Source organism: Girardinichthys multiradiatus, chromosome 5, assembly GCF_021462225.1.
Source record: "Girardinichthys multiradiatus isolate DD_20200921_A chromosome 5, DD_fGirMul_XY1, whole genome shotgun sequence".
NCBI classification, from domain to species: Eukaryota; Metazoa; Chordata; class Actinopteri; order Cyprinodontiformes; family Goodeidae; genus Girardinichthys; species Girardinichthys multiradiatus.
Window position 1 is genome coordinate 15,386,854 of NC_061798.1, and position 23,429 is coordinate 15,410,282.

The window sequence follows — 23,429 nt, forward strand, 5'->3', positions numbered from 1 at the left end:
GTTCCTGAAATAATTTCCATTATCAGACCTTATTTTTTCTGGGAGCCATGTCTGGAAATGTTATGATTAATTAAACATATTACCACAGAGTATCTCTTTCCCAGGTTGGGTGTAATTTTAAACTTACCTGTAGATGAATGCATCGTAAGTTTTGGATTAAATTATCCACAGATGGGGGCCACCATTGTTTTGGATTGATAGGCACCTGCAAAATACCTACATGTGATGTTCCATGTGCCTCTTCCGAAATGTGTTCACTCATGTTTGGTGGCTTCACAACTTTTATCACCAGGGCCTCTCCAAAGGCCATCTTCTTCTTTTGCTCCTTTTCTCTTCCACACAGTAAGTTCCTCAAGGGGAGAACCCTTTTGATGTTATTTAATTTTTTCCGAGTTTAGATGTTCATAGGTCTCAGCTTCAACACTTACTAAATTGAAGCTGCGTGCATAACCTGCTACCTTTTTAGGCAACAACAAGGCTCAAGCCACAAATCTCATTTAATTTTCATGTTTGATTGGTTTCTGTGCTGCAGTCACAAATCCACTTCTCAACCATTGTTTCAAATCAACATGTCTCTATATCTCCCTTTTGCTGAAACAACTCTGTTGTTACAGAAACATGTAAATAAAAAGGCAGACAGTAATCCTGAAAAGAGCAATTGTGCGGCAAATCCCCCTGTAGTGTTCAGCCAGTCAGCTGTCAGAGCTCCTTTTCACAGGCAGAATGGGGGTGTTTCAGGTAGACTGGCAGGGTTTCAACACGCCTGCTTTTAACAGCCCCTCAATGGTGTCAGCCATTCCCGCCTCTGCAGCAGGATACTGTGGGTACTGGTTTCGCCAGATGGGGAAGACATCCTGCTACTTAAATTCCACAGTGGCAATGTTCACACATCCAACATCAGTGGGTCCTTGAGCCCATAGATGGGGTGGAGAACTGGATACAACAGCCTCAGTCAGAACATGATCAGTTAATTCTTTGCCATGTTATCTAGATAGCTCATGATGTTTTAACACGGCAGAGTCAGAGGCAATAACTTCAACACAGTAAATGTTAGTGGAGGCAGAGAAAGAAAAGGCTGGGACAGTAGTAGGTTGCTAATTTAGTGGTTGCAAGGGAACGTTTTACAACACCTCCCAGTTCTTTAGTCTGATGACTTGAGTGCAAGGGTAGAGTGTCATGGAGTGACATTTTGGACTTGTTGGTTTATTTTGTAATTTTGATTCTCCTTATGGCTCTTTGTTTATTTCTTAAATTATTGTTTCTATGTTCCCCTCTAGTTTCTCTGTTTACTTTAGTTCATAGTTATTCTAGTTCTTTATTTCCTCCTCTGATTTATTCTCTTGCTTAGTTTGTGTTTTCTGTTTTAGTCCTTTCACCCATCCTCAGCCTTTGTATTTGTTTCACCTGTTCCTTGTCACACCTGTTCCCTGTTTCTTTGATTACCTGTCTTTTGATGTCTATGCTTCGTTTATGCTACGGTTCTATGCTACGTTTCTATGTCTATGCTTTGTTCATGCTTCGTTTATGCTACGCTTTGGATACCTATGCTTCGTTTGGACTATGCTATGCCTTGCTATGAGTACCTGCAGGTTTGGGGCACAAGACTGGCTAGGCCTCTTCCGGGTACCGGTCCGCTGCGTCACAGACCCTCTCCTCATCCCCGGAGTAAGTCACTAGCTCCAGTCTACTTTTCCTCCTCGTTTTTGGAGCCAGAGTTGCCTGCAGCGCACTCTCCCAGTTCAGAGCCTGCCCCATCTCATCGGAGATGTCGCCGGTGCCGCAAGCAGTCCGCAGCAGCAGCAACACCTGAGCTCGTCATGTCCACTGCTGCAGCAACGCCTGAGCTCGTCACGTCCACTGCTGCAGCAACAGTAGTGCCTGAGCTCTTCACGTCCGCAGCAGCAGCAACGCCTGAGCTCTTCACGTCCGCAGCAGCAGCAATGCCTGAGCTCGTCACGTCCACAGCTGCAGCAACAGCAGCGCCTGAGTTTGTCACGTCCGCAGCAGTAGCAGCAGCAGTAGCAGCACCTGAGCTCTGCTGGTCTCCGGTCGTCGGTACGACCTCCTGCTCCACCATGGGTTCAGGCCGGGTTTGCAGGAGATCAAAAAGGAACTTATAAAGTCACGTTGCCTAGAGTGTGTTCCTCACTTGATTAGCAATCCTCAGGATCTGGTTGACGTGCACACTATCTTACTAGATGAGTTTCTTGCAGAGGGATGACTAGACGCTCCAGCTCCACTCTCCGCTGGAGGTCCCTTCGATCCTCTTCTCGTGGCCGTTAAGGCAGCCATGCCTCTGGACTCACAGCATGCAGCTAAGCCTACAGAGCCTCAGCCGGCCGCCGCCGGATCTACAGAGCCTCAGCCGGCCGCCGCCGGATCTACAGAGCCTCAGCCGGCCGTCGCCGGATCTACAGAGCCTCAGCCGGCCGCCGCTGGGTCTACAGAGCCTCGTCATGACATGGAGGAGCCCATGGGCGGGCGGCCTCCATTCCCACACCATGCTTCGGTGGAGCCCATGGATGGGCTGTCTCCAAGACCTGGTCCTGAGCACCTGCTCAGTTTCCTCTGGGGGGTGTTACTGGAGATACGGACTGACTTTTTGACTTTGATTGACACACCAGAGCCTGACTCTTTGCCTGACTCTTTGCCTGACTCCGAACCGGACGCCAGGGCCAAGTCTTCAGGGTTTCTGCCTGGGTCCAAGTTGGACGCCAGGGCCAAGTCTCTGAGGATCTCGCCACGTCATACACTGCTTGACTCCTCGCTTTGTGGGTTTGCCTGGCATCTCCGCTGTCGGACTCCAGGCAGCCTGCATCCTCGCCGCAGACCTCCAAGGCGCCTGCATCCTCGCCGCAGACCTCCGAGGCATCGGCTCCTTCATCGCTGGCTACTTCGTCACTGCCGGCCTCCGGATCATCAACCACTTCGATGGCTACTTCGTCACTGCCGGCCTCCGGATTATCGGCCTCCTGGATTTTGTTATGCGCCCCTGGAGATTATGGACTTTGGTTTTGTTGTTTTGTTTATTGGGAGTTATTTTTGTTTTGGACTCTAAATGTTTTAGAGGAAATGGTCCATATTTTCCTTCTACATATTCCTCAAACTGTTCCTGAAACCAATCTGTTTGTTTTCTCATTTCTGTCATAAAACAAAGTTATCCGTGGCAGAGCAGGTATTGGGCCGCAAGGAGCCAGGGCCCGATTCCAGGGTTTCCAGATAAGGAAACTGGATCTCACCCCAGCACTAGAAGGGGTTTCAGGCTCAATGAAGCCCGGATAAATGTCCACATAAGGCTCCTCCTCCTCAGGCCACAGTAAATACTGATGTGATCCGGGGCCATCCGCTGCATGCAGTTTGGTTTCATCAGGAAAAGTCACAACCAAGCCATCCATGGAACATAGTATTGTTGCTCCCAATGTAATCAAAATGTCTTTGCCGAGTAGATTCACAGGTGTGTCAGGCGAAGCAACCAATGTATGTAACAGTTTTTGTTTTCCAATCATAGTGTGAAGAGGTGTAAACACAGCCAGAGTCTGTTTCACCCCATCAGAGAAGACATTTTATTGGATGGAGGAATATTCATCATGGAAAAAGTGGCTTCAGTGTTCACAAGAAATAGCAATGTGTCCCTTTAATTCCACTGGAACAATGGGTTCTGCCTTTTTCCCATTGTCTGGACCTCTCTGTGGGGTGTATCACTGTGGTATGAGTGCTGCATTGCACGGTGACAGGAGCTTGTTGTGCCAGAGGTTGATACAAAGATGGAGGAGCTCCTTCTGGGCGTGCCCATAGCTGCGGGCCCCATGATCCGTCTGCCCACATGCTAGGTAGGAGGAGGAACCAGCTCCTCCCTGTCCACCCCTTCGTCCAGCCCTTTTTTCCAAACGGCCCACCCCTGGCCTGGCCACGAGGACTATATGGGTGTGACTCCCACTGGATAGGTGGAGCCAGTTGATATACATTGGTAGGAGCTAAGGGGTTTTACCACCCCATTTCCCCTGTCAACATCCTCAAACACCCTATAATACTCCTCCATGTTACTATTTGATAACTGCAGCACAAAACCAACCAGTGTTCGAATCACAATGCTTGTTTCCTCAAAATTTCACACAGCCCCTGCGATGATGTCACCTCTCACTCGTTGCCAAACATACACACACACGCATACACACACTGTGCACAGCAAGGAGAGAAAAGGGAAATAAAAAGAAAGCAAAGCAGACAGTTGAAACCCTACAGTTGCCGGCAACAAAGAGAAAGGTTCTCAGTTAACTGAATGTAACATTTAGGTTCTGACCAGGGAAGTTATTCCGACCTCAACGGCCACACGTTTTGGTCGCTTTCGACCCGGCGGGGCAAACCGGTCCTATAACTGCGTCCTGTTTGGGGTGAGCGCAAACCCCCGGGTGAGCCAACCCGTTCCTAAGTCCAAACATCCCCAACTAAACTATATCCACGTTTTGGGTGAGCCAAATCCCGAGTGTGGAACTCTCAGCACGATCCGCAACTCTGCGTCCGGTAGGAGGGGGGCTAGGCCAGCGACCAGCTCTGGGGCACAGAGTTTTTTATTCTAACCGCTCTTCTAAACAGCCTCAGCACGGCCCTTTAAATACACCTCAGCTTCATTACATCATACAGCGGGGAAACCGCCAAGTAAAAACCACTTACCTTCGTCTCCGCTGGTGATGCAATCTCCTTCAGTTATGCCCACGACATCCAGGTCACGGCACCAAATTGTTGAGGTAAAATAATGCTATCACTGATATCCTTGCGCCTCAACCTCACCCAGTCCGGATGTCGTGAGAAAGAACAGATGAAGAGCAGGAAATTAAGATTAACACAAGTTTAATATGGAAGATAATAAGTCCAATGAAAACAAAAAACCAAAACACAGGGGCAGGAGGTCCTCCTAAATTTCCAGGACCTTCTCTCTCTAGATAGCATTAAACCTTAAGTTACCTTACTGTTGAATGGAAAATCAATTACTTTTCTTTGTGATACCGGAGCATGCAGGACCACCTGTAGAGAAACAATCCCAAATTCCAGACTTAGTGATCAGCAAATAACAGTAAGGTCAGCTAGTGGGCAATTGACACAAGTCTGTGAGTCTGAACCAGTTTGGATAAGAGATCCCAATGGACAGTCATGCCAGCTATCTATTCTAATGTTCCCTGAGTGTCCGGTGAATCTATTGGGACGAGATGGATTACTACATCTGGGGTTAGCATTAATTCCGACCTCAGAAGGACATATTGTAGTAAAGAGAAAAGCAGAACTCAGCCAAGGAGATTATTTTGTGTTAAAAGGAGTAGGACCACCTTATTACCACTACTCACTGGATGTTCCGAACAAACCACCCCTAGACATAGGGACAGCTTTATTAACAGAAGGAAGAAATGTTATTACTCAACTACAAGATCAGATGACACCAGATGATCTACATATTACCATGTGGTATAAAAATACTCCTGGACCAGATAAAACTTATGAAGAAGCATTAACTAAAGTCACTTTTACCAAAGTCATGGTAACTTATGTTTATTCAGATGGGAAGAGTACGTCACTTACTGAAGTAGTGTTAGTGGAAGACACTAGGAAGCTCTGCAAAATGTGGACACCTCCACACATATCTTTATTCAAGGATAAAGAACTCAAGTGGCAGGACATGGGAAGAATAGTGCAGAGGGGAAAAGATGCCACTGACTGGTTTGCAACAATAATGAATACACAAAATCAGTGCATCCACAAGATTAACTAGGAAGCCATTATTCTGGACAGTGACAGTGCAGGAAGGGATACATTTGCATACAAAGCAACAATGAGAAATATACCTTACTGAACAGGAGGAACAGTTCTTGAGTGAAGTCCCTGATAAGTTATGGTCAAAAGATCCTACTGATGTGGGTTTAGTAAAAGGAGTGTTACCTGTCGAAATCAGGGCAAAAACAGAATACAGGCCCAGTTTAAAACAATACCCTTTGAAACATGATGCACGTGAAGGAATAAAACCAGTAATAAAGGATTTAATAACTGCAGGGGTGATAATAAAATGCGAAGACTCACCATGTAACACCCCCATTTTTCCAGTTAAAAAACAAGCTCCATCAACAGGATGGCGCATTGTACAAGACTTACAGGCAGTTAATAATGCAGTTGTTCAGAGAGCACCGTGTGTTCCTGATCCTTATACATTATTAAATTCCCTAAGACCAGATGCTAGAATATTTACTGTAGTTGATATAAGCAATGCATTTTTCTCTGTACCGATAAAGATAGTCAGTTCTGGTTTGCATTCACCTTTGAGGGACAAAGATATACTTATACCAGATTACCTCAAGGCTACTGTGAAAGTCCAACTATATACTCTCAGGTAATGAGTGCAAGTATGGCCAAGTTTGACCCTCCAGGAGGTAGTCAGGTTTTACTATATGTTGATGATGTGCTACTAGCCTTTCCTGATGAGGAGACCTGTAAAAATTACACAATGGCATTATTAAAACATTTAGCAGAAGAGGGACACAAAGTCAGTAAAAATAAATTACAGTTGTGCAAAAATGAGGTCAAATACCTAGGCCACAATCTTAGCGCAGGGGGACGCACAATTGTAGAAGAAAGAAAGACTGCAATATTACAAGTTCCAAAACCAGTAACAAAAAAACAAATGATGTCCCTCCTTGGACTAACTAATTATTGTAGAAATTGGGTGCCAAATTATGCAGAAATAGTAACTCCATTAAACAAACTAATGTATGAGGAAGAGCTGAAAATGACGTCTGAACTGAAATGGAGTGTAGAAGCTGAAGAAGCATTTACCAACATAAAACAAGTTCTAGTTTCCAGTACTGCTTTAGCATTACCAGATTATAGTAAACCGTTTGCTCAGATGGAAGATTGCAAGGAACATTTTATGACTTCAGTTCTGGTTCAACAACATGGAGATAAAATGAAACCAATAGCCTATTTCTCTTCAAAAGTAGACAGTGTTGCGTGTGCGCAACCATGTTGTGTGAGAGCTGTAATTGCTGCCTCAATGGCAGTTGAAGTCAGTGCTACAATAGTGTTATTCCATCCTTTAATTTTAAGAGTTCCCCATGCAGTTTCAGCATTATTACTGCAAACAAATATGACTTTTCTATCACCTGCTAGACATTTGTCCTGCATGTCAACCTTACTGTGACAACCACACTTAACTATAGAAAGGTGCACCACCTTAAACTCAGCAACATTGTTACCCACGCCTGAAGATGGAATTCAACATGATTGTCAAGAATTAGCAGAAAAAGAAGCAAAAACAAGAAGTGATCTGCAGGATCAACCTCTGGCACAGGGCGAAATAGTTTATGTAGAAGGTTCCTCCAGAAAAGATGATAGAGGGAAGACACAAACAGGATATGCAGTAGTGACGAAAGATACAGTGTTAAAAGCGGAGCAATTACCTTCACATTATTCTGCACAGGCTGCAGAGCTAATTGCGCTAACCGAGGCCTGCAAACTATTTGCAAATGAGGAAGTAAGTATTTATACTGATAGTCAATATGCATTTGCAACAGTGCATACATTTGCTCAATATTGGAAAAATAGAGGCATGGTAACATCTACTGAGAAACCAGTAACGCATGCTGATTTGTTAAAAAACTTACTGAAATCAGTACACCTCTCTAGAAAATTAGCGGTCTGTAAGTGTGCAGCTCACACTTCTGGCACAATTGATGTCATAAAAGGGAATGCATTTGCAGATAAGACAATAAAAGCAGCTGCAGCAGGACAAATCAAAATATTAGTAATGGAAAAACAACATAATATAGACAATATTGTGTTAAAAGAGATTCAACAACAAAGCCCACCACAGGAGATAGAAATGTGGAAAAAACATGGAGCTGCATTAAAAGATAAAATCTATATGTGACCAGATAATAAGCCTATCTTACCAAAAAACCTATACAAATGGGCAGCAGTATTGAGGCATGGTATTTCACATGTCTCAACAGGGAGGAATGGTAGGACAAATACTTAAATATTATACAACATATGGATTTAATTCTTATTCAAAAAAGTTTTGTAGAACATGTTTAACATGTGTAAAACATAATCCACAAGGGAATTTAAGACCACGTAGGGGACAATTTCCAAAACCAAAATACCCTTTCCAAACAATTCATATGGAATTTATTGACCTAAACCACAGTGAAGGGAAAGAGTTCTGTTTAGTCATTATAGATGCATTTTCTAAATGGATAGAACTATTTCCAACTAAACATCCAGATGCCTTAACTGTAGCAAAAGCACTGTGTAAAGATATCATTCCCAGATATGGGATTCCAGAGAAAATATATAGTGATAATGAAGCCCATTTTCTAAATCAAATAATAAAGAAAATAGGAATTATGTTTCACATAAATCTGAGAAACCATTGCGATTACCACCCTCAAAGTGCTGGATTAATGGAAAGAATTAATGGGACTATAAAGAACCGCCTGAAAAAGTGTATTGAAGAGACAGGAAGACCATGGACACAGTGTCTGGATCTAGTAAAATTTTATATAAATATTACAAGCACCTCAGGGCTAACACCCTATGAAACGTTATTTAGAAGACCATACAGATTACCACAGTTCAAAAATCAGTGAAAGTTAGATGAAGAAGCCAACCTAGCTGATTATATGAGAAGTATGTTAAAAAAGCAACAGAAACAAATTCAAACTAATGAGGAATGTTCTATTTCCCAGCAGGAAAACCAACTAGTGGAACCAGGAGACTGGGTGTTAATAAGGAGTATAGAAAAGAAACACTGGTATTTCATCTAAGTGGGAGGGCCCATATCAGGTATTACTAACCACTCCCACGGCAGTAAAAATAGCTGAGAGATCATCCTGGATTCACCTTACACATTGTAAAAAGGTAATTTCGGTTGAAAGCTCCGTCAGGGGAAGTGATTTACAGACTGATAATAGGGTGGACCCAGACATTTAGAGGCTGGAGAGACCCGAAAGTCAGTGAAGAAAATAAAGACACTGGAACCATTTAGAGGGGTCAAAATTTCAGCCAAAATGACTCTTAGATGGATTAGCAATGCATTCTGTTGCTGGGCATTTATATTTCTCCTCATATTGATTTTCTTATTTTTCTGGTACTTCTGGGAACCAGTCAAGATAAATAAGAATGTAATAACACCTGCTATAAGTCATATGAAACAAGTAGCGCTAAATCAAGGAAGGCAAGATAACCTAACTATGTGTAGTAAACAAACTTCTTATACTTATGGTATTCAAGTGTGCGTGAAATCTAAAACCATAGCTGTGGAGCTGATCCCACTCATTAGCTTGACCAAACAAGGAAGGAAAGGACAGGATTATAGAAGTTATAAATGGTACTTAACTAATGACAGAAGAGACACCTCATGGTCCACGATGGTAGCTGATGAAGGAAATAATTGGACACCAGAGTGGGGCACCACTGCTTATGCTAGTCATCAAAAGAAGTTGTTTAAGCTCCATAAAGCTGATAATGCAATCCAGGTAACAATTAACCTCACGCATAACTCTCTATTTCCTCCCGACCGTTGCATCAGGAAGAAAATGTTGGGGTTTTCTCCTGTGGGCCTGGGTTTCAGGGTCAGACCCAAACTTTGACCTTTTTGTTTGTGAATAAAAACTGAAACAACTCTCTCCCCTAAGGCTACAGCGAAGAGAGTAAAAATTGTGTTAGGAAACTTAACCACAGATGTCTGGTTCCAGGTTATTACTGGAGTATCAGGAACAAATAATAACTGGTTATTGATGGTAGAGCAAGCGGCTAACATGACTAAAAGAGATTGTGTTGTGTGTATGGGTCCCAGGCCTTTGTTATAAATAATTCCAGCTGTGATACCACAACCCTGTGTGATGGAAGTAATGAATCAAACTAATCCTAATGAAAAGTGTTAGCATAAGGATTCTGTTTTTCCTGTAACTAGAACAGATAAAAGTAAACCGTTATTCCATAAATGGGTCACCACTGGAAACTACACATGTATAAATATGACAGAGAGAGGCAATAAATTGGGAGATCTCACTGCATTATGGTGTACTACAACTGTACAAGTAAATAAGTATTTTAAACCAGTCTCTAGAGGAGACATTTGGTGGTGGTAAGGTGACGACAGGTTGTTTGATTGATTACCTTCAAATGTAATGGGACTCTGTGCTCTAGTTACTTTATTGTTACCAGTTTCAGTATATCCTATGTCAGTAGATGAGGTAACACGTGGACTATCTAGTGTAAACCCACATGATTGGCATGATAGAAAGCGCAAAGCTGCAGCTTGGCAGGCTGAAGGAGACTCTAAGTACATCGATGCTATAGGTGTACCTCGAGGAGTGCCAGATTCATATAAATTGGCTGATCAAGTAGCTGCAGGATTTGAATCAAGTATCTGTTGGTGGTGTACAATGAACAAAAACGTAGACAGGATCAACTATTTCCACTACAATGTTCAAAAACTAAGAAATTGGACACAAAGCGGGTTTGAAACTGTCCATGACTAATTGGCTTCAACTTCCCTGATGGCATTCCAGAATAGAATTGCTTTGCACATGTTGTTAGCTGAAAAAGGAGAAGTTTGTGCATTTTTTGGAGAAAAATGTTGCACATTCATACCTAACAACACTACTGCTGACGGCAGCCTAACTAAAGCCATAGAAGGTTTGAGATCTCTAAATGGCAAAATGAAGGAGCATTCTGGAGTAGACACCTCGATGTGGGACTCCTGGCTGGATGTGTTTGGGAAGTATAAAATTTTAGTATCATCAGTAATAATTTCCTTTGCAGTGTTTGCTGCAATTTTGACATTGTGTGGATATTGTTGTATTCCCTGCCTTCGTTCTCTTCTTAACCGTCTTATCACCACAGCTATTTCTCCTATGGAAGACAGAGTTAACCAACTCTATCCGTTATTTAAACATCAGGATGATGAAGATGATGAGGATGGGACTGACCACTTTTCTGGCCTGTACCTAGATCCATCTCTATATGATTCTGTGGTTTAAATGTCAGTAAGTGCCTCTGAGTGTAATTATATTTGTGCTCATGAAAATGATCTTACAGTTAAAAATCCAAAAGAAGTGGCTGTTTAAGTGATATGAGAATATGAGCAAATATAAGATAAACAAGGAGGAAATGTTGGAATAATTGAATATAGTTTTTATCTTATATTTTTCCTTTCATCTTATATTTTTTTCTTTTCTTTAACTTGACTATTTGATCTTTATAACCTTTCATGCTGTATGTGTGAGTAAGGATGTGATGAGTTTGTCTGCAGGCAAGGATCAAAGGTGGAGCTGAGAAGGAAGCAGTCACAGTTGAGGATGTCATAAAGAGGGTGGCTGATTGTGCTTAACAGAAGACACACTGATCTTAAGATAGGGGAGATTGTGGAAGTGTGCTGTTACAAGATAATGGTGTATATGACCTGTTTACGTTGCAGCTGTTTATCCCACCCTTCAGAGCAGCAATGTATATTGTAACTAGGGACCACCCTAAAAGATAATAAAAAGAGAGGTGCGGACAGATGGTTTTCAGAGCGGTAGGAGATTTGTAACTGAAAGCACATCTCTGTTCGTTCTCCTCGCTGCGAGAAACTAATTCTTTGAAATTCTTTGTCTTTCTCTTCTTTTTGTGATGTTATAAGTATTTTAGGTTGTTTGAACCTAACATCATGAACCAGTGAAATACTAAGTCAAATCAAGATAATAGAAGACCTTTGAAATAATTTTTGTCAACAATTGTTTCCTGGTCTGATGGGTGTTTCAGTAACTGCTGCCAGGAAAACTGAGGAGGAAGTAATTGGACAATTGTGAAAAGCTCATTTCTCAAAGAAGATTAATGATTATACATCTACTTACCCATAAATAGTTGAGATGTACTACAACTGACAAGAACAGTTCTTCAGCGCTCTGAGAAGTGTGTTTCAGTTGTTTTCTGGGAGAATTGCATGAGGAAAGAGGTATCACTCTTCACACTTGCATTTACTATTAGGCTTGTTGTCCTATTAGAGAAAGAGTTATGTTGTATGTTCATACAAACAGTTAAAATGAATGGTGGTTATTTCAAAAACTTTAAATCATTTTCTTTTACAGACATGCTTAGCCATACACTCTTGTTTTGGGGTATTTTTCTGATTTCGGGGCATAGATCCCTTGCTGACGTCTTTCTACAAGAAGGTAAAATGCACGGAAATATTTTCTAATTTTGGGCACCCCTTCTTATATATATTAGATATTTCCTCAAACATGTATTTCCTTCACCTCTTTTGAAATCAGACTGTATTTTCAGTAAACGAAACGACTGACCTCCCAGAAGTTATTGTGGAAGGCACAGAGAAACTCACCAGGACAAACTTTGAATGGTTGCGGAAAGTGAGCGACAGATCCAAATACATTGCCCGAAGCTGTAAAGAAATCCTGGATAAACATGATGAACGAGAAGGTAGGCATGCTTTGTTTGTTGATAGGTTTCTCTAGATACGGTTTTAAACAAACAGATCTTTTTATGATGCATTGATAAGAAATAAATTGGTTAGTTCATTTAAGATTTTGTAACTTTCAGAGCATATTTCAAGCAAAGGTATGACAAAACCAAAGCTAGTAATAAGAAAATTTAATTAATTATGATGACTGGATCTAATTTAGTGTAATGTCTCCAGATGGGATATACTACCTGACCACAACTAATGGGATGATATATCAGACTTTCTGTGACATGAACACTGCTGGAGGTGGCTGGACACTGGTGGCCAGTGTCCATGAAAATAGCGTTTATGGACGATGCACTGTGGGGGATCGCTGGTCCAGTCAGCAGGGTAACAATCCAAATCAGCCGGATGGAGATGGAAACTGGTCCAACAGAAACACCTTTGGTGTAGTAGAGGGTGCTACGTCTGATGATTACAAGGTATGCCAGACAATCTGGAGAAAGAACAGTACTTCAGAAAGTGTGTGGTACATTCAGCCCCCCTGACTCATTACTTTTTATGACACGCTGAAGAATCTCTGTTACACTGGATGGAGAATGTCTCTATTTCCAAATCTGGACTTTGACTGACATTCTAACTGTCAGGTTTAACCAACCTAACAATATTTATAACAACACAAAAAGAAAAGAGAGACAAAGTATTAGTTCCTTTTACTCGCTTTGCGAGGAGAAACGGTCAAGATTTGCTCAGTTACAGATCTCGCACCGCTCTGAACAGCATCTGTCCGCCTCCTCTTTTTATTGTCTTTCGGGGGTCCCTAGTTTATAAAAACATTGTTCTCTAAAGGATGGGGGAAAACAACAACTGCATCGTAAACAGGTCATAAACAGCTTTATACATTAACAACACATTTCCCACAGTCTCCTCCAACTGGTAGGGTCAGTTGTGCCTTTTGTTGAGTGTAATCAGCCTTCATCTTTATGACCTCCTCAACTGGACTGCTTCCTTCTCTGCTAGTTCAGCTCCTATTTATGATCTTTGCCTGCAGACAAACTCACACATCCTTTCTCACACATACATCATGAAAGGTTATGAGATCAAATAGTCAAGTTAAAGAATAGGAGAAAATATAAGATAAATCTATATTCAATTATTCCAACACTAACTAATGAGAATGCACAGATTCCCACAACATGATATTGCCACCGCCACGTTTCTCTGTATGGATTGCAGTCTTAGTATTCTGTCGTACATAGAATCTTGCATGTAATACAATTTTGTTCTCCTTTGACCAGAGCAACCTTCTTTCAAGCATTTGTGGTGGACCCTTCATGGCTTGTGAAAAACTGCAAACAGAACGTCTTATGGCTTTCTTTCAACAATGTCTTTCTTGATGCCATTAAGGTCAGATTTGAGCAGGGGACGGCTAAAAGGGCTCCTGTCAACAAATCTTTGAACCTGAGCTGTGATTCTCTGCAGCTCCTCCAGAGTTACCATGGGCCTTTTGTTCACTATTGCTCTCTAACAACCATCTAAGGCTTTCACAGAACAGCTGCATAGATGCTGAGATAACATTACAAACAGATGGACTCTATTTACCAGTTAATTCAATTCGTTTGATTTAGGGGTATCAGAGTAAAGAGGGGCGAATACATACCACACTTTTCAGACTTTTATCTGTAAAAAATACATTTTTCATTGTTGTTCCTTCTACTTTACAATTATGCAGAAATTTTAATTATTCTATCCCATAAAATAACCCAAACCGTGACAACAGCTTGTATGTCTCAGAATCCAGGTTACTATGATATCTTTGCGGCAGACGTGTCTTTGTGGCACGTTCCCAACAACTTCCCAGTGGAGCACTGGAACCTGGCAGCCATTCTTCGCTACCACACTGACAGTAACTTCCTTCGTCTTTATGGGGGAAACCTCTTTAACCTGTTTAAGGTAAGGCACAACAGCCGAGACAGAATTGAAGTGTTTCTAATGTTAAATTGAAAGAGATTACTGCAAGAATCCATACACAAACATATAGGTCTACACACACTTATTCACAAAATTGTCACATTCTTGCAGCAATTTCCAGTAAGGTACAATGTTGGCACGTGCTCCAGTAGGGGACCAGCAGTTCCTATTGTGTATGACCATGGGGACAGGGAGTCCACCAGATATCTATATGGAATGGAATCAAGAAGTAAATACAACAAAATTCTTTCATTTTTGTTATTTTTCTCCCATTCCCTGTAATTGAACAACTGAACTTTAATTGTGGTGTTTTTTTCATTTGTTCCCCTAAAAAAGTGGAGTTTGATCCTGGCTTCATCACATTCAGACCCATAAACAATGAACAATCAGCCATGGCTATCTGTTCTGGGGTCAAACCCAGAGGGTGCAACTCTGAACATGTGAGTCTGGATGGCTTTCTGCCTGAGTCTGTCCATTAGCTGATGTATGCTACAGCAATCCTGTTGTGTGTCCAGTATTGTATAGGAGGAGGAGGATATTTCCACCCGGACCAGTGTGGAGATTTCCCATCATTTGACTGGGACAGGCTGGGAAGAGAACAAGGCTGGAGCGCCTCCAAGGAGATGACCGAGTCTGCTGTCCTGCTGTTTTACCGCTGAGGGGATATAGTCTGTTAGATAAATGTACCTAAACAACTCACCAGTAGATGGCACTACAATACCGTCTATTTAAATGAAACCAACTGGAAGTTCTGGCCAACTTAAACAGGTAGCAGTGAGAAAATTAGAGTATTAGAGACTCCTCAGTGAATACAAAAATAGAATGATGTAATTACGAGTGACCTCATGGATTTTTTTTAACATAGAGAGCACTCATGATGATAAGAATGAAGTCATATAACTTGGATACTAAGTTTCCTTTTATTTAGAAGTAGTTAGGTTTTCAAGTCTCCGTCTCCAACGAGTCTAACAGACCCAACAGCCTCTTGTTATTTCTGGAAATATTTGTTGCCATGTTATTTTGTTATGCTTTTTCAAAGATGTCTGAGTGTATTTTAAGAGATTTACAAGGACCCTTCAGCAGCCAATCAAATGCATGTTTCTCACAAGTTGTTCAATTTCATGCTAAAACAACACAACAAAAAAAGAGAGGCAAATTAAAGGAAAGTCAAAGGTGTTTTCAAAAAACAAATGGGCAGTAAAGATTTTGGGGAAATAGGGCAGTTTCTAAAGGACAGTTTTCAGTAACTTTTCGTCCAGGTGTGTACTGTAGGGTGTTTTAGTAATTTTTCCTCCTTTGAGGTCCTTCGATGTTTCAAATGGTTTGCAACTTCAGTAAAATGTTTCTTGCTGTAGTCCTTCATACTGAAGAAAACCATGTCAGTGGTTTACAGAAGAGAACCCTGTACGGAGTGTTTATTAAGTGCTGGCAATATTTTTGACAGCCCGGATAAAGATGTGTAAAAAGCCTTAGAATGATTTTAGCTCTTACTGTGGTAGCATAATTACACAGTGAGGATATTTGTAAAAACCTCTGTAAAATTATTTAGAAGGGCAATAATCCCAGCTAAGCTTAATAGTTGATTATATTATTTCCTAACACTCAAGAAATGTACTAGGGATGTTTCTACAAATTTTCAGTGTCAGATGACACCACTGCATAAAGGATTAATTAATTTTAAGGCTTTTAACACGTCTTTACTAGGGACACAGTTGATGATTGCCCTCAAACAGCTAACATTACATTACAAGTAAACCCCTTGAATTAAAGTCTAAATTTCCTTCTTCGTGGCTGCATTTCAGCTCTGCTGATGTAAAACTCTGAAACTATCACTATTGAGGGCAGGCATTGCATTAGTGGAATCAGTTCATTTATTATACAGAAGCACAGATTATCCCCACGTCACTAAAAAGGATTACCATTTCTCCCTCAGTTATGCTGGTATTTCTGTTAGTTCTGAAGAACTAAGTTACCAATTCCTATTCCATGTATGGCTCAGTTTAAAATGCAAACACAAAAATCTTGTGAAACAAACTGAATTAAATTTTATTTTAATTTTTTAATAGTGATGCACAAATGAGGATGTTTAGTCCCTGACACTGATCCGAGTCATTTCACAATACATATTTACTGATACTAAGTCCCATTCTGATACTTCATCAAAATCAATGCCATGTACATGCAGTAAAAAACGTACAGTATATTGAGTTAGTATCACATGGTCGAGAGTATCGTTATTGTCTCATATCTAACTCACTCACCAATGACGTTCAGGACGGCACAGTCTTTCTTTTTCTTGATAAAGACAGATGTTTTGTCCAAACCAGAGTTTCTGCAGCTCAGCCATATGATGCTGCTCCAGCATAATAGGTTAATTAACTAGGTTAAGAAAGCTACCATAATGTCTTGACAACACATGAAAAGCATATGGCTTTACCATTTCTCTAAAGATATTTATCCCACTCAGCACTCACACTGATAATTGGTTGCAATATATTCAGAGCTCTTTTTTTTTAGGCACTAGTGGCCTTTATTTTGCAAATGTCACCAGGTCTGGGACTCGAACCCGGGACAGCCGCTTCGAGGACTATAGCCTCTGCACATGGTCGTGTGCTTTTCGCCCCTACACCCTCCCCTATATTCAGAGCTTTTGATGGGGTACAGTGTGATTGCGGGTTACTGATGACATTTAGTTATACAGGTGGAATCAAAGACATGATTTTGGACACAGAAAGTGTAGGACACAATATAGTACCATCTGGAGCAGACCGGATCGACTTTTTAATTACTCTGTTCAGATGAGAATCTCACCTGGTTACACACATCATGCAGCTGGTCAACAGAGCTCATGAGGGGGCAAACTTTCTAAAGACAAGATGTTTAATACTAATAAAACATTTTATTAACTTCTAGAGCTGCATCATCCACAGCATCCTAACAAACCTCATCAAAGTGTGGTATTATACAAGTCTAAAGTCAAGAAAATGGCAGCTAACATCTATGCAGACCCTACACATCCTGGACACAAACTATTTAGACTTTTACCTTTAGGTCGGTGCTTCAGAGCACTATTTGTAAAAACGAGCCGCCATAGAGACAGTTTCTTCCCCCAGGCTGTTTCTCTGTTGACCACAATAAACGCCTCACAGCCAGATTAGTCAGCTACTCTGCTGAAAATAATCAAAACCTGCCTTCCGCATTTTATGTACATTTAGAAAAACACACATACACTTGTACATACTGTTCCTTGTCCCTATTTATTTGTTTTTACACAATGTGGTTGTTGTTTGGATTGATGTTGATATATGATGTGAGAGATGGAAACTAAAATCAAATTCCTTGTTTGTGATCACAAACCTGGCCAATAAAGTTGATTCTGATTCTGAATTTTTCTCATGTTTTTATCCTATTGTATCAATTTTTCCTAAATGTGTTTTGTTTTGACATTGTTGCCTCAGTTCAAAGTAAAGTATGACCTATGACACATTTTGCCAAAGCACAGAACATCTCCGTGCGCCTGCATCCTTCATGACCATCCCATCATAGTGCTAACACCACAGTCATCAAATCTGCAATATGTTCCCTCAAAAGCTGATAATTGTTTCCTACCTGTATGCAGGTGGTTTCTACTCCATTAGTTTCAGCCTTGCTGCAGATGATGTACCATTACTGATGCACTTGGTGCATCAGTAATTTAATCAGCTTAGGAGACAGGGCAGGTTTCTGTACACAGCGCTGTGCACAGCTCTATGCCATTTTGCAAACAAAACCTAAATGTGTTTCACTGATCACTGTGAGATGATCACACTGTAGGGTCTGAAGCCAGCTACAACTAGCTACAATTATTATAGAGTGATCTGTAAACCCTATGAACTGGCTAATATGTGAGTTGGAGGTGTGAAACCTTCTCCCCATCTCGAAGCCCTACTTTGGAGAATGCACTGTACACTGATCTCTGTGTAAAGGTTCTGGGCATGGGGAGCGGCGCTGATGTTGTAGGGGTTAAGCGCGCGACCATATATGGAGGCTACAGTCCTCAAAGCGGCCATCCCGGGTTTGAGTCCTGGACCCAGTGACATTTACCAAATGTCTCCCCCTCTCTCTACCCCTCTTTCCTTTCTGTCTACTGTCAAAAAATAAAAATAAAGGCCACTAGGGCTGAAAAAATATCTTTAAAGGTTCTGGGCATTTTGGATGTTTCTTGGATGGAAAAGGAGAAGGTGATGGTTCATCACTGCTTGGTGAGATCCTTTTTACTGCAGTCTGAGCAGTGAGAGGATTTCAAAAGGATAGCAGTGATGGTGACATCAGTATATCAATTAATAAAAAAAATCTATTAATAAAATAACTGAATACAGTTTTACAGTAAATAAAATTAAATTACTTGGTGTGCTGCCAGCCATGGGTTTAGTTTAAATAAGGCCAGGATGGAAGGGCTTATTTGAGAGTTGTCCCTGCGTATTTTAATTAGTTTCTGCTTAGTCATAAAAAAACATCCTTCATAAACTTAGGCACAAAATCTCCTCCAATGGAGCGGCTTTGGGATGAGTTGGACTGAGAGATTAACATCCTGGATGTTAATCTCTCAGTCCAACTGGTATGATGTCAATACGATATAAAATCCTTTGACTCCCGGTTCAATCTGTGCCACAAATAATTAAGACAGTTCTGAAAGTAAAATGGGTTCAACCTGGAACAAGCAAAGTGTACCTAATGAAGTGGCCATTGAGTGCAAATAAATATGCTATGGTACCTTGAAAAATGGTTAACACCCCTTAAACCTTAAAATCCATTTAATAGAGATTTTATGTAACAGACCAACACAAAGTAGAGCATCACTGTGAACTGGTTTAATCCGTCATCTAAAAATGGAAAGAGTATGGCTCAGCTGCAAACCTACCAACACATGGCCATCCATCTAAAATGGCACTGGAGAGCCTTAATCAGACCAGCAGCCAAGAGGCCATTGGTAACTTTAGAGGAGCTGCAGAAATCCACAGCTCATATGGGGGAATCTGCTGCCAGGATTAGCTGTGTCCTCCATAGATCTGAACTTTATGGCAAGAAGACAAACACAATTAGTTGAGCCCTAAACAGATCTGGCATTTATGGAAGACTGTGAAGAAGAAAGCTACTGCTGAAAGAAAGCCAGAAGACGTTCCATTAATAGTTTGCCACACCAAACGAGTACAACATTATTTTTTTTCAAATTCGACATTTAACTTACACACTAGGTGTGAGGAGGAAATTAGCACTCTCCATCATCCTGAACATATAAAAATCAACATAAATCATAGTGCCAGGAGCATCCTGCTGAGAATGAAAGCATATTCAAGTGTTAGATTGGCAAAGAACTAAATTCAATGGAGAAACTGTAACAAGACCAGAAAACTGCTATTCACAAATGCTCTCCTGCCAAGCTGACAGATTGTTATCCACTACTTGTGTTCATCCATTACATAAAATGACAATAAAATACATTCAAGATTGTGGTTGTGATTATATTGTAGCAAAATGTGGAAAGGTTCAAGTTATTTAGTGTTTCTTTTTCCAATACCCCTGGAAGGGATTAAGGACAGGCAAACAGGGTAAAATGTTTTAATGTTACAAAAGAAAATATTTAACAAGAGATGAAAAGAAGCACAGTGAGAATAACATCAATTATATCAGGGTTCTAATTGGTAATAATTGTCATCGGTGGGTCGTAGGGATGATCTCTCACACAGACCTCTGAATGCAACAAAAAAAGGGAAAAGATGAGAAGTCTGAGGTAAATATTGTGTTTAATAAACAAACACCAGTCAGGAAACTGACGTTAGTCTCGGGATGGAGAAAGAGTGGGAGAATATAAAGCACAATGCACAAGTGTGGAGGTGGTGATGGAGGAGGAGGGAGGGGTCATATTCATCTGTTACACAAGGCGGCCCCAAACAGGAAGGAGCAGGAAGCTCTATATAACATACAGATCAGGATCCAAGTCTACGGTACAAAAAACTTAGCAGCAACATGTTAACATCTGAGACCAAAGGGGCTAACAAAGTAGTTTCATTTAGAAAAATGTCACAGTATTCTTTAAATTTGTTAAAAAGGTAAAAAGAGTTCTCTATAGGGTCAATGCTACTCACAAAGTCTGTGTGTGGAGTACATAGGTAGGGAAATCTATACATTTATACTCTAATATAAAGAACCTTCTGGTAATGGCACAGTACAAACTTTCAGGAAACGCGACAAAAATATACAATGTCTTCACGTCACATTTGCAGATTAAAATGTAACTAAGGTCTCTGGCAAGCACAAACGTTTCAGTGATCAAAAACAAAACAAAACTTTTCTTACACCAAAAATAAAGGACACCATTTTGTTAGTTCAGCTATCTTGACAGAGTATGTCTTTTTAATACAAAAATAAGGACAAATATAAATTAATATATATTAAAAGACTCAGGCTGATACATGGGGAATCTAGCGGATAAGGACAGGTATTTATGATACAATAAATACTTGTCATTCATGACTCGGCGGGGTAGGGGTACACAAACAGAGAGAGTCGTTTAGTTAACCAGTTTCTTTTTCTGCAGGTGTACGAGTGTGTGTTGTTCAGTAGCTGTGAAAAGAACCACGAGATGGACAGCAACTGTATGTATGATCATGCACACAGTCACAGGACTCAGGAGGCCTGCTGAAGGAGCCTGTTGTGGTTTCTGCGTTGTGTTTGTGTGTGTGTGAGCGGTTATCGCTGCCCACACTGTGCTGTGCTTTAAGGCAACGCCTCCTAGTGGCGAGTCTGTAGTACTACCAATTACAGTTACTCCTAAAGATGCACAACTCAGAGACAAGGCGCAGGACGTCTACTGGACAGTGGTGAGCTGTTGCTGAGCGGCCGGTTCTCAGGGTAACAGAGACAGTGTGGCACCACTGGAGTTATCACAACCAACAAAAAGAAGTAGATGAAGAACAAAGTCTTTCTTTTTTGTCTTTTCCCCCACTTCATAATAAAAATAAGTCTGCTTTTGTACTTTATATAACAATTCAAAATCCCCACCGAGGAAGCATCAGTCATCAGTCCAGCACTGACAAGAAAAGTAGTTATTTTTTAAGTTGTTTCTCTTGTGTTTTTCTTTTTTTCTTTTACTTTTTGGGCAGTTTAAAAAAAATGCAGGGTGCTTGGGAATAATACTCCTGGGGTGTGGAGAGTTTCCTCACAGGGAACAATAACGGATGAGCAATCAGGTAAAGGATGGCAGGAGCTCTGTCAAGAAAAACAAAAAAAACTTCTCTTGTTTTACGAAGAACACTTTGTACAGCCACACTTGACAACCTTTTCCACTTCCTGGACAAAAGAAGACCCATCAGTGCACTGGAAGGTGTATTTCCTGCGTTTGCTGCGGAGGGGGGTGCAGCAGGTGCCCTGCCCTTCTGCTCCCCCCCTGCAGCTGCCTCGACACTCTAGACGGGAGACCTTCTCCTGGGTTTGGCACGCCGCATAGCCTTGCTGTCTCTGGTAGACATCTCGGACCCGTTCCCCTCGGCAGGCCACCTCTGCAACAAAACACGGCATTAAAAACCCAAAGTTTTATAAGGAAGCATAGGAAACACTGTACTGTTGCAAGAGTAGAGTCAAATCAGTGAAGAACTCGTTTAACCCAAAAGCTCATATGTTGTGACATGTTGTACAGGTCTGAGCTGATTTTCATTGTTAAGCTAAAACCACTAAGAAGTAACATATTAAAGGTGTAGAGTAAAGACAGAGTGCAGGAGTGGGCATCTATAGGATGAATGAAACATCCAAAAGGTTTAAGATATGTTGAACAACCCAGAATTGTAAAGTTGAGTTAGCATGTGATGTATAATTAATGTAAAATTAGGTCAAAACAAACATTGTTCACATACACTATACTGCCAAAAGTATTGAGACGCTTGATTTACCCATGACACAGAAACAACCAATTCTGGATACAAAGACTTTAATATGAAGTTGGCCCACACTTTGCAGGAATGCCATCTTCAAATTTTCTGGGAAGGCATTTCTGCAAGGTGAGTTCAGCAGTGTTTTATGGGAATAATTGACAATTCTTCCAGGAGAGCATGTGTGAGGTCAGACACTGATGTTGGATGACAACACCTAGCTCGTATTCCGCTCTAATTTATTCTGTAACTCCTCTTCTCGGGTTGAGGTCAGGATGCTTTGCAGGCCAGTTAAGTTCGACCACACCAAGGTCGCTCATCCATATCCTTATGGACCTTGCTTTATGAACTGGTGCAAAGTCATGTGGGAACTGGAAGGGACAGTGCATAGTAAGGCGCACTATGTGCAGAGGTCACCATCTGTCTATCTTATTATAAAATCACTAACAGTTAAACATTGAATGGTTATCAGCAAGCAAATTTCATGACTTGACTTTATGCACTGATGTCATCCATTCATGATACCACGTTGAAATTTAGTGAGCGAATATTTTTGGCAATTTAGTGTTTATTGTGAAAAGTATTTGATACAACAAAATGTCAAAATGGAAGAGAAACAGACAATCCAAGTTAAATTCATTTTTATGTGTGTGAGGTTGATAAGTAATTGCTTTAGAGTTATTACATTTTTCATATTGGTGGATAAAACATTTGGTATCATGCAAGTCCCTCAAACATGTAGGAAAAAGAAGTATTTTGTTGTTATATTTTCTCTTGTCTTTCCCATTTTGATAAGATCTGGGCCTTTGTGACGAAGCATATTTTTCCCTCATTTGTGAGGTAAATTACAAAAAGAAGAAAAAAGTGTACTTCAACTAAATTTTCTAAAAACCTCAGTTTGAGATTATGCTACTGCAAATAAATCAGATTGTTTTAAACATCTTTACCCGAGGTGCCAAAGTGTGGTGGGCAATGTACAATATATGTTCAATGAAAGCAGGTTTATGGCTCCCACAGAGTCGGACGTACTGTGAGGGGTGGGACTTTGCACACTGTCTGCGGACATTTGAGATTTCATGGTCGAGAGTACCAATTTCCTACATTTC

At 40.9% G+C, this 23,429-nt stretch overlaps 2 protein-coding genes across 15 annotated transcripts in view; one reads left to right on the forward strand and one right to left on the reverse strand.

The window, feature by feature from the left end:
* Positions 1-723: 723 nt before the first annotated feature.
* On the forward strand, positions 724-17,806 carry LOC124868804 (intelectin-like). Its single transcript, XM_047366407.1, has 7 exons — positions 724-820; positions 12,313-12,465; positions 12,683-12,930; positions 14,243-14,401; positions 14,531-14,648; positions 14,756-14,859; positions 14,935-17,806. Exons 1-7 carry the CDS (start codon positions 724-726, stop codon positions 15,076-15,078), a joined length of 1,023 nt encoding a protein of 340 aa, XP_047222363.1. The 3' UTR covers positions 15,079-17,806.
* A 2,197-nt stretch (positions 17,807-20,003) lies between these two features.
* The window catches only part of slit2 (slit homolog 2 (Drosophila)), a 135,936-nt gene continuing 132,510 nt past the window's right edge, over positions 20,004-23,429 (reverse strand). For 13 of the 14 annotated variants that reach the window (XM_047365235.1, XM_047365231.1, XM_047365230.1 and 10 more), the window contains one exon: positions 20,004-21,957. In XM_047365235.1, coding sequence (XP_047221191.1) covers positions 21,701-21,957 — 257 coding nt within the window. In that variant the 3' untranslated portion in view covers positions 20,004-21,700. The remainder of the gene's footprint in view (positions 21,958-23,429) is intronic. The other variant, XM_047365236.1, reaches the window with a different exon arrangement.